At 36.5% G+C, this 12,601-nt stretch overlaps 1 protein-coding gene across 1 annotated transcript in view; it reads left to right on the forward strand.

The window, feature by feature from the left end:
* Positions 1-12,601, forward strand: part of HCN1 (hyperpolarization activated cyclic nucleotide gated potassium channel 1) — a 210,775-nt gene that overhangs the window by 159,799 nt on the left and 38,375 nt on the right. Inside the window, exon 5 of the mRNA XM_075411543.1 lies at positions 5,521-5,667. Coding sequence (XP_075267658.1) covers positions 5,521-5,667 — 147 coding nt within the window. The remainder of the gene's footprint in view (positions 1-5,520; positions 5,668-12,601) is intronic.

A 12,601-nucleotide genomic window follows, 5' to 3' on the forward strand; every position in this document is an offset into this window, starting at 1 on the left:
AACTGGTTTTGAAGTGGCTTCATTTCTGTATAAGGAGTTATATGACGTGTAGATTTGCAGTAGCAGGGGAATAAATTCAATAACTCCTAAAGCAGTTTAGAAACCATGCAGAATTATGATGGTTCTTATTTTGATGTTCATTATTTAGAAAGGCTTCATCTTGATCAAATTGCCTCCTGTAACCTTTCTGCTCCTTCTCAGTGAGTTAAATCTCCTGCATATTATAATGCTGCTTAGATTCTTCTGTACTTGGCAGGCAAGTGTTTTCAAACCTTCCCAAGAATACTGATGAATTTATTGCATCTAAATTGTGGGACAGAACTTGCTTAATTCAGCAGAAGGATTTTACAAATTATTTCTGCTTTCTTCTTACATTTGTAGTCATTATATAGGATTCATTTTTTTGACACACTCATTGAAAAGTTTGTGTTGGTAAGGCTGTGGCTTTGGCTGGATATAAACCTCCAATAAAGTAAAATGCTATTTCCTCTTTTTTTCCTAGACCATCTGTATGTGTTTCATTTATATGAACATTCTTATACAGTATGTTAAAAATGCAATTAGAATATTTTGTTAATGTTCTTTAAGGGTCAGAATTAAATTTGTGGTGGAAGGAAAGAAAAGCTGAACATAAACATTTTTACAGATGCTTTGTTTTTTGGGAGGAACTTTCCTAGAAGTGAGGCTGTATTGCCAAGGACAAAATCATTTTACAAAGTGCAAAAGGCATACCATTCAAGCTGGATTTCCAAGTGAAGGTATAGGGACCTAGGTCCTGTGAAAAACTAGTCTGTTACCGAATTTGTTAAGTGTTGCCACTTTGGAAATAATCTGACATTGGCACTTGTTCCTGAAAGGTATTCAGATAGTTTGGATGTTACCAGGTCCAGGTCCAGGTACTGTATGCAAATGTCACTAGTTTCACATGTTTTAACTGATAGTATTAATGTATTTTGTATGTTTATATGGTTTGTTGTATCAAACACTGCATGTTGAGCTGTGAAGATTATTAGGACTCAGAGAATTTTTTCAGCTAAAACGGGCAACTTGCTAGTTATGAAATATTATGAGGAAAGGACATGGTAGACTCAACATATGTACTAAAATATCTTGTGAGAGATCAACATTCAGATTTCTATTTTGCTGGTATATTTTCTCAATTTTAAAATACTTTCCTTGCTTTAGCTGCAAATCATTGTGAAAAAGACCGCACTCCTCTCCTTTACCTTTTTCCATACTTATTGCTTCCCAACCAACTCTACTAAGGACCTCATATGGTTGATGTCATCCAACTCACCTTTTTCTGGATGAACACAGTATCAGAATTTTGCTACATACAAAGAGCCCATGAATAATATTATGGCTGAAACAACAAGAAACAAATACTATTTACTTTTATGAAAATATACGACAGCATGTAATGAATTTGAGAGAGAGGAAAATTAAAGTGGAAAAAGAATATATTCTTTGTACAGGCCAAACCCACTGTAGATAGTATACAAGCACAGCGGGATAGAAAAGTAGGTATTTGTATGGATAGTAAAAACGTTTAAAATTGTATCAACTAGGATCAGAAGGCTTGTGATCTTATTTCAGAGCATAAGACAACTGATTCAGGAAAAAAAAAGAAAGATGACAATCTTTTTATTTGATTGCAGTCAGTTACATATTTATGCATTAAGAAGTTTTTAAAAGCAGTCTGAAAGCTTTTGATTACCAGAAAACATACAGAGGTTAAGTGGACGATATTTAAGGTTTTATGGAAATAAACTCAGACTTGGGTGTAGTAACACTAGATGAATCAATAATGTTCTCATTTTAAATAGTTTAAATTAGCTTTCCTTTGTCTTGCTGTGTCTTCATCCAGCCCAGGCTCTGCTAAATTAACTGGATGCCTCTTCTTTCTCTCCTCAGAAGCCTGGAACTGGAGTTAGTTGCCATTGCCTTTAGAGGTCTCTAACATCCCTTTAGATGTGCACATGTGGAGTCCATTTCTAAATAGTCCTCCCTGGAAAATCAAGTGCTCCTTGGTGTCAGGCAGAAGCAAAGAAAGAAAAGCAATTTGAAATTAAAAAAGAGGGTTTTAACACAGTCATTTATATTTGGCTGTTGTCTGGTGCTTCTCATGTGGCATAAGAAAAGTCAAAAAAAAAAAAGAGAAAAATAAATTTAAGTGAGTTTTGAGGGAACTTGCTGTGGCTCTGAAAGTTATTTCACATAGATGTAAGAAAAGAACCAGAGGTGCTTTTCTGAATGTAGAATTAAGACATCTGAACAATCCAAAACAAACAGTAAAACAGACAAACAAATAAACAAAACTCCCAAGCAACCCACAATTATCAATCTAGAAGGAAAAAGATACAGGCCACAGTGTGATGAGAAGAGTCATTAGAAAGAAATTATTCCACTCACATATGAAATTTAACTTCACTGACAATATTATCAACTTCATGTGTAAAATCATACTTAGAAAAATCAGAGGAAGAAGCTACTGAATTTTCATATTTATTCAAGGGATTCACAGAGCTAATGAGAATTCTTGAACCTTTTTAACATGTAATTTTTTACCAGAAAATAATTCAATTCTCTTCATTTGCATTTTTTTACTGAATAAAAAAAAACCAAAACCAACAAAAATCAGTATATTTATTTAAAAGTGAAAAATGTTTCCATCTCTAGCCATTATTGATGTCTGTGGTATCCACAAAGAAAATATTATTCAAAATTAACTTGGAAAACTTAGTGTTTTATTACACTAAATGAACAAGACTGTATTAATTTTTCTCTCTTTGTGTCTTCGTTTTGGCACACTTTCTTGCAATTGGCATGTGACACACCACAATGACAACCGATCTGGCAAACCTTTAATATTGCCAATAACATATAGCAGGCTGAAAAAATGAGCTTGCTCTACTGAGAAATAAAAAAAGCAAGAATTACTTGGACTGAGTTAGTGAAAAATGCCAGTTGCTAAACAAAAGAATAAGTTAAAAGTTTTCAAGGAATACTTCACATGAATGGTATGACAGAATGTAAGGAAGGGAGTAGTAGTAGCATGAATGATACAGAATATGAGTCAAAATCACACTGAGAAAGATTAGGAAAAGATTTATTACAGAGTGATAGTGATAGTATACTATACAGTCACGGGGTCAGATATTTTGACATGGAAAGAAACCCTGATAGTATTTTAGATGGTTAAATATTTCTGGGAGCTGTGGGAGACTTTAATTTCCTTGTCATAGATTTTTTTAAAGAAAATGTTACTAATATGCAGCTGTCCCTATTATTCTATGTGTTATTAATTTCAAAACATTTTGAGACACACCAGTGATAAGCACTACATTCCTACTAGTTTTATTTTTTTTCTGTTTCTCTAAAATTCTTATGTGCAAGCATAAACTCTGGTAGAGAAAAGAACTTGCTTGTGTGGGAGAAAGCAAGTATTCAAACAACAGCACTAATGAAAGGGAGCAGTGTAAGTTGCTGGCAAAGCAAATTGCTTTTCAGGATGAGTGTTCTCTGTTCTCTTCCACAAGGTCATTCTGGTATACAAGTCCTTTGCAGCTTTCTTGCATAATACATCTGAATGAATGTGTATTTTTTATTAGCAAGGATTACTCTTTGTTAGCATTACTCAAGCACATTTGTATGCAAAGAAGATTGGGTAGAGGGGTGCAGCCCTTTTAATAGGGAGCATAGTAAAGTCCTTTCCGGCTCCATGTGTGCTATGACACACATGTTACATATCCGTACATGAGGCCACAGCAATGGAGGGCTGGACACAGATATGAAGGGGACATTGTGCAGTGCAGCATCTTCTCCTTGGCTTTGCTGCAGAAAGCTGGAGCAATGCACCACAGCTGGACCTGTGTGACCACCTCGATGAGATATGTAGAGCACTGGGCGATCTCCTGTGCTTTCCCTCTAAGTAAATCTGTGCCTAGATTAGCTGTAACTGATTAGTAGGGTAATTTTAGAAGCAATAATTTATTTATGCTAGACCATACCTGTCTCCTGGAGACCCAGAATTCTGATTCAAATCCACAATATATGATAAATTTCTCCATATCAGAAAAGAAACAAATGATGAGCATGCAAATTTAAATATCATTTCTAAAGGATGGGAGGTGAAGAATTCATGCTTCAGAGATGCAAAATAGCTGTACAGAGGTTAGATCAGACTTTCATATATTAAATAGTCCCATGCAAAATTACTTTCCTCTTATTTGTGAAATGCATGTTGTACATGTGGCCTCATCTAATCTTTTGCCACTTTGCAAAGGAAAAACTAATTTCAATTCCAGAGGATGGAGCAGCCTTCAATTATACAAGTTAAAGGATTTGTGCTGCAGTTCGTAAGGAGTGCATGTACATTATAAATTCATCTAATTGCTCTACAGAGATGCTGATCCTAATTAAGACTTCATTGGGTTTTTCATTGAAAACTGTCAAAATTGCCTAATTAACCATGAAAAAATGAAGAAAATAATTAAATGAAAACTCTTTACATAAGTAAACCAAGTTTCTCCCAAGTTTTAACTCTCTTATAAGCCTGGGAGGCGTTTTATACTTCTGTGTCTCAGTGCCTTACCCTCTTCAATTGGGAGGAGTTTAGGGGTCTGAGGGGCAAAAGTCTTGGTCAAGAGGTACTTGTCCATTTGCGGTTTAGGCAGCTTCTCCATTGTGTGGGTCTTGGATGTAGCATGCAGTTTAGTGCAGTACCACTCCAAGTATGTTAGTTCAGGACTTTCTTTTCTGAAAATTATGCTATCCAAAAAGACTTCTGAAGAGGTGAAGCAAACAAAGCAGAAGACAGGACAGAGAACTAGTAGAAACAAGGAAATCAAATGCACAAGGTAAATGAAGTGAGGTCCTCTGAGTCTGCTGGGTCCTGGCATCTCTCTCTTCCCCCACTTTCTGTTTCCTGATGCCATGCCTGTTTTTCCAGTTTACTTTTCTGTTCTCTTCATTCCTCCCCATGAATGCTTTCTACTGCGTAATCTCTACAGATGTAAGCTTTGTCCTTCAGCCACTTTATAACCATACACAACATTAGTATGCTTCATATTAATGCAGCATAGCCAGTTTCTGAAATTTCACACCTTAAACTCTCTCTGAATGCAGCACTAGAAACATAGACGCATACTGTGTACCATTTCCCTGTCTAGTGCATGGTATGATCTAAAAATGGTGTTGGTGTACTTTCACAATTTCTGTATAGCTGGAAATTTAGGAAGCACATGACAAGTGTGAGGGTTTGGCTTCTAAAATGTATATATTATTGTGGATATTAGCATCACCACTCAAGGCAGTTTCTGTAATTTCTAGGAGTACTATCATGTAAGTAATGCTAAATTAACTAATATTTTTGCGAGGGTTCTCTGACATACAAATAAAATGTTATAAAATATGGAAAGCCTAAGAGATACATGAATAATTTTTCATTTTGTAGGTGCCTTTAGATGGTAAAAAGTGGTGGGCTTTTTTTTCTGATTCTTCTTTTTATTGTCCTGACAGTACAAACAAGTGGAGCAGTATATGTCATTCCACAAGTTACCTGCTGAAATGCGCCAGAAGATCCATGATTACTATGAGCACCGCTACCAAGGCAAGATTTTTGATGAAGAAAACATTTTGAATGAGCTCAATGACCCCCTCAGGGAGGTAAGAGTATTTGAGTAGTTCTTTATGGCACAGAAAACTTTCATGTCTTTGCTGTTTCTGTGTTGAAAGGCTCTTTCCGATTCTAGTCTGTACCATTTGATGTCATTTGACCTAGTCAATGAAAGACCAGGAGCATGAATTTTTTATTAAATCAACACAAAGAAATAAGAAGATTTACACTCTGTTCTGAACCAGTCTGCCAGAGTCGCTGCCACATAAGGATGTCAAAGAGTAAATTCCTGTCTTTAATTGTTGAGAGAAACTCATAGTTTTCTGCCATTATTTAAAATAGAGAGAAGCTGGACTAGAATGGTCCTGGGTGAAAATTTTTTCTGCTATCCTTACTTGCTAACCATGAATCTGTGCTGATGAAACCACTGAAAGTCACCAGTGAAGTAAGAGTTGATTTGTTTCATGCTGTGAAGTTGCATCCTCGGTTAAGACGGTTTTTACTTGAGCTGAGGAAGATGGAATACGATATACAAGCCATTAAAGAATGTCTTTTGTTAAGACTCTAGTTTGTATCCCAGTTTTGAGGTTTTTATAATGGTATGGTATGGTATGGTATGGTATGGTATGGTATGGTATGGTATGGTATGGTATGGTATGGTATGGTGTGGTATGTTGTTATGTTATGTGCAGTTGGAATATTCTTTAGCCAGGTGCTTGTGGGGGAGAAAGGCTGCATTACCTTGCTGTAACAGAGGTAGGTCCTTAGTGGGAATATAAATCTGACTGTCTTCTGTTGGGTGGCGCTCATACCTACTCAAGGATGTTTGTGTTATCATTTGGCTGATATCCTCTACTGAAAGAAGGAAAGCAAAAACAGAGGAGGGCAATGAAGTTGAAAAATTCAGAGGGAAGAAAGCACAAATAGGGAAAGGAGGAAAGAAACAAGAAAATGGGAGAAGGAAGGAGGAACAGTCTGGTTTTGATGAAACCTGTGCAATTTTCAGTGATACCAAGTAATGCCTTTTCGTATCCTCTGCTGTGGAAGGAGCGGTGCTGAATATATGTGCATATATCCACCCAGCAGAGCACAGGATGACATCTGTACTTTTAGAAAGAGATGTGAAGGTTGCTACTTTTTTAACAAGAGCATAAATGTGCAATGAATTGTCTGTACCACTGAATCCTGCTCTTTGTTGTGAAGGGAAAACATGTCATACAATCCATTGACAAAATCTATCAAGTTCAGTGTTTAAAATAGTTATCAGAAACAATACCTTGCCTGCTTATGGGCTCTGAGGGCAGCTGATGCAGTTTCGCCACATCTGTGTTATGAAAGTCTAGTAGTTGCCTCCCACCTTACAAAGTGCCAGCTGGAAATGTTGAACAGTGCCTAGAATTGCTGGGTCACCGCTACAAGGTTCAAGTCAAAATCAGGCCAAAGCATGACGGTTCTAACAATTTAACAGTATGGATGACTGAACTCCAGTGGCTGCACCCATTTAATTCCCTAACATAGATGTAGCCTCAGCCCGTTCGTAATATTGTGGGTTTATAAGTGTTTTGGAGGGCAGGTGGAGGGCTCTGGCTTCTTCACTGCCTCTGCCAGTTTACCCTGTGGCTCCCCTTGGTAGCTTTTGAAATGTCAAGAGGAAAATGTATTATAAAAATCTATCATGTAGGCCAGGAAAAGTGTGGGATTTATCCCTAAAGTACGGTGACAGTCAAAACATGAATCTTGGCCAGTATGGAGCTTTTGTTTTGTTAAAAGAATGGAAGCATATACAGATGCATCAGTCACTGACATCAGAAGCAGTTCCATCTATTTCTGCTTTAAAGGAAAGCATTTCTCCATAAATGAAGTCCAGTACCTTTCCATTGCAAAATGTTGTTTTACTAACAGTTTGCAGTTATGGGACTTGAATTACCTGTCTTTTCCCCCTTTCCTTGCTTCTTCCTTGTTTCCTCCCTTCCTCCCTCTCTCCCTAGTCCTGTCCACTTCCCTTCCTCTTTTCTTATTGCTTCAAAGGAGCAAGGCAAATTTGGTCAAGCATAAAAAACAAAAAGCACTTCTGAGGAGAGATCAAGCATGGAAAATTTCAAAAAGTAATGAGCCACAAAAAACATGGAGTAAGAATAGAATTTCACAGAGGGAGTGGCTTCTGGTTTTGCTACGGTTATGCTGTAGTTAACATGTCTTCTTTGTTGTCTACATTATATAAAAAAAAAAAATCTTTTACTCAGCCACAATCTGGTTGTACAATGCACTAAAGATAACAGAGTAGTAGTTCGAGAAAAACATCCAAAAAAATGAGAAAAAATAAGAACTGGACAGTGGCAATGCCAGAACAGGTTTCCCAATGAATCTGTCCAAATTCTGATACACAAAATACTGCGTGATTGTACCATGAATATCACCAGTTGTTATAAAAAATGTTGCAGTGATTTTAGTTCTCCATGTTCACAGCCACTCAAATTTACTGTACGGGCTGAAGTTTTCCACAGCTAGTCTCTCTTTAGGAGTGATGACCATTTTCTGGTCCATATATTAAAATTTTGGCTCATTATTTTTTTAGCAGAAAAATTACACGATATAAATATGATCATTCAACCATTAAAATAGCTAAAGGATATAGAATTAGCAGTAAAAATCTGATATAAAATTAGTTCTTACATGGTAAATACTACTAAGAAAGCTGTATATGCTTATAGTAGAGGTAAAACCTTTTTGGTGAAAGAAGGTGGGTGTTAATTGTACTGAGCTTCTGAAAATTATGTATGGTATATTCATAGTGAGTTGGATTATTAAAATAATGAAAAGCTAAGAAAAGATTTGATGCATATATGTTAGTGGCTAACATGGCTGAATAACAGAAATAGAGTCATGTTTATTGCGGGCAATTAACTAGGGTTTCATAAAAAAAGGAAAGGAAGAATCCTGAACATTTTTATATTTTACAAGGCTCTGTCTAGATGTTTCATAACAAGAGTAAAGCAACTGGTAGCTGACCTGTATCATTCAAGGACAAGCTTGTATTAATAAAGAGATTCCCTTCAATGACTGGGAACTAAGATAGACACTTATTAGAAAATGGGACTTCAAAACTTTATCTTCTCCCCAGTTAGTTGCACAATTTGGGTATATTAGTCCCATGATAATCTAGTAATTGGATATCCTCATCTCTACACACTCAAACTGAATTAGCCATGAGTTGCCATATGTGGTATGCTACTATCTGTTCGTAAGGAAGGGTGCTTTCTGATGAAAGTAAAGAATTAAGGGATTTTTTTCATTAAATTCAGAAATTTCACTCTTACTGAATATCTGGTAATAACTGTCCAGCCTTCTTGAGAATCAGATAGTCAGGAGATTCCTGGCAGCTATAATTTTGGTAGAGACAGAATACATTGAATTGCTTCTTCCAAGCCATGCAGGGTTGGATTCATCAAACCTATCTGTAGCTCCATATAAGTTCTACGATAAGTCTGAGCTACCCATCAGGCCTTCTCTGGACATCCCCCCCCTCCCCACCACTCTCACTGTAGAGAAAGCCTAGCTGACTAGCTTAGAAAAAAGGCTACATCTTCAAACAGCAGTTGACATGTGAAATGAATTCTGCATTTAAAAGCATTTGCAATTAACTATCTCCCTCCCTCATTTCTTGAGCTAGTAATTAGCAATTGGTAGCAATTAGCGTGTTTCCCTTACATAAATATCATCTCTGGTTCTTCAGCAGACAGAAGTTTTCTAAAGTTCACGTTTTTTAACTCAGAGTTCTTGCCACTTACATACTTGAACATAATTTGATATCAGAAGTTCCTAGTCCCAGAAGTGATCCTAATAACTGTCATGACATGAAATGGAGATGGTACAGAGAAGAAGAAAAAAAAAACCCAAACCAAAAAAAACCCCACAGCTAAGAGAAATCTATTCCAAAAGGGCACCTGAATTACAAAAGTTCAACGACATATACATAAGCAGTTTCACCTAAGAACAGAGAGTAAGAAATGTCAAAGTGGAGTTCGTCTAAGCCACCAGCCTCACCAGGTGTGCCTGTACGTGTATGCCCAGACAAGAACGAGAACACAGCAAGTATGGTATTCCCCTTAATGACTCTCCTAGGCTCCCAATATTTTAAGTTCAAGAAATTCTCTGAGACTGATGTGGTTTATCTACTGGGTAATCCTTCATACATTTATATTGCAGTTACTTGTTTACACTCCTCTTGAATCCATGTAATCTCTCTGCAGCCGTAGCATTCTTTGGCAAGGAGCACAGGCCTGTACCTGCTGCATGAGAAACCACCTCCTCATTTTGGGATTGAACTTCACTCCTGCTGTTCTTTGGTTTTGATGGCCATTAATTCTTGTAGCAAAAGTGATAGTACAGTCAGTTCCTATCTACCCTTTGCCTGCTGACTATGATTTTATAGACTTCTATGATAACATCCTTAAACTGTATGTTTTTGAAGGTAAAGAGACCTATTCTACTTAATTCTTTCTTGCATGGAAGCCAACCCTCTCCCATGATCATCCTTCTTACCCTTCTCAAAATTTTTTCCTCGCTCTACTACAGCCTTTTAGAGACGAGAGCACCAGATCTGCAACCAGCATACTAATGTTGTAATAATACCAGTGATTCCTTTCCTAATAATTGCTAACATTAATTTGCTTTTTTAGTCACTGCCAACCATTGAGCTTACTTTTTTTTATTGTAACTGTAAGAGGTAACTTCTAAGAGGTAATGGATACATTATTTTATGTATTTGTCTAGATGTATCACTTAACATTGCCCTCCATCAGTAATTTCCAACCAGCCCATAAGAAGCTGCTTTTAGTTTCTTTTTAACAAGCTGCTTCATCTTTACACGGTGCTGTTCCTGAAATTGCGCAGAACTGTGTGAAGTTCTTGGCTTTTGTTGTTCCCATAGGGACAGTGAATGTAAGTATATTATGGGACCTGTTACAGCCTAATGAGTTAGGTGTAAGATTCTGAAAAAGATCTTTTACAGTCCTTAGTGTTGCATCAGGTGTGACATTTTGTGATACTTCTTGTAAGGGAAGTACTCTTACAACAAAATAATGGAAAGCTTTCACTACTGGATTTATAATTGATAATAGTAATTGTATCTAAGTGAAAAAAGGACTGAAACCAGATCAGCTGGGTACATGTAGACAAATTGAGTATATTTTTAGAGAAAGCATTTGGTGCTTTCAAAATCAATTTTAAAATTATCAATTCAGTAGCTTCACTACTTTTTTCCCGGTTGTTAACCTTCTCCTTTTTGCCATTAAAACTCACTTCCTATTTTAATATCTTTCCTTCTATTTAATATTTATCTTTAGAAACCACAAGTCATTATACTCTCATTTAGACTATAATATAATCCTATGCCCAAAGGAGGAAACTTCTCCAGACTTAATAGTATGAGGACAAAACTTGTTGTGGTTACATCGTAGTGCGCTTCAATCCTTTTTAACAGTACATAGTCCTTGTGATTTTTTATTACAGGCCATCAAACATTAAAATAAAGGTAGAAAATCAAATGTGTTTATTAAAAAGGAATAAAGTATCAGAGTCAAAATTAAATTCTTGGAGATTCCAAATATTTTGCTTTCCTAACAACTTATGTTCATAAATTTACCGCATAAAAGACAGAGAGGCAATTCTTTCAATACAATCCACTGCACTTTTATGCATTTTTATATGCAGTGAACATTGGTATGAAGGTTAAAGAGGAGAACTAGGGAAAATTCATCAAAATTATAGATTTAGTCATACTGGAACTCATTTAAGTATCTCTTTATATAGCTATATGAGGAGAGTGAATACCTTTTTATCTAGTACATTAAAGGTTTTATTCACATGGACACAGATAAAACATAATTTTAGTTCATACTGTGGAGTACTGAAGTCATGAATGAATTATGCAGCGCCAGTCTTGCAGAATAAATGTTGATATATCACAGCATTACAAAGACAATATAGTTTGATATTCTGAACTATGGAGAGTGTGTTTGCTCCACGATGTATGCACATACATGAGCGTACATACTGCAGTTGAGACATAGTTTTTGAATTGTCAACCACTTCCATCGCTGTTGCACATATTCAAGAAACTTTACATCACAGTCCCTTCTGTGTTTGACATGCTTTGTCAGCAAATCCATCCTGAGCTGAGACATGCTTTGGCAAGTCTAAGATCTATCTGCTTCCAACAATACAAATACTAATACGCCAGCAGATCTCAGTAATTCTGATTTTGGACAGGCTTGTTACTGGACCTATGAGATTCCTTTTCCATAATTGTTTAATAAATTTCAGGCATGACAGTTCTTTCATGAGCTCTTCATATACACTACTCCAAATTAAATCCCCAAATCTTAGTGCAGTAGTTGCCTTTCGTAGAAGGATAAGTTATTGGAGAAAAGTACCAGACTATTTAGAAGCAAACTAAATGCTGTGACAGATGTCAAATCCCATTACAGAAGACTAAATCCAGTCTGTGCCTGCTCCTTTCTGAACTGCTGTCCAGACATCTGAGGAGCAGAATCAGAAAGGTTTCCATGGGCACCATGTGTGGTGCATTGAGAGAACAACAGCTAGTGCAACAGGAGTGCTGTCCCATGGAGGAGAATTTTGTACCATTACCTTAATTCACTCCAAGATCATGCTTGTCAGTGTCTGTCATGTCTCAGTTTTTAATGGAATGAATGATTATTCAGATAGCTGATGCCCAGGTAGTGCTAAGGGCAGTGGATGGAAAGAGTCAAACATTTTTATTCTTTTATCTTCATGCAGCTTCTGCTGAAAACCAGGAAGAGTTACTACATACTAGAAAATGCTTGCCCCAGCATGTTTATTTCTATTAGGTCTGAATATGCTACTGCAATTATAGATGGCACTGCTGATTATTAGGAGGTTAAAAGTAACACCAAATTACCCCAGATGACTTCTGAGTTAGTTCTCCTTATGTAAACATGT

This window comes from Opisthocomus hoazin, chromosome Z, assembly GCF_030867145.1.
Source record: "Opisthocomus hoazin isolate bOpiHoa1 chromosome Z, bOpiHoa1.hap1, whole genome shotgun sequence".
Classification (NCBI taxonomy): Eukaryota; Metazoa; Chordata; class Aves; order Opisthocomiformes; family Opisthocomidae; genus Opisthocomus; species Opisthocomus hoazin.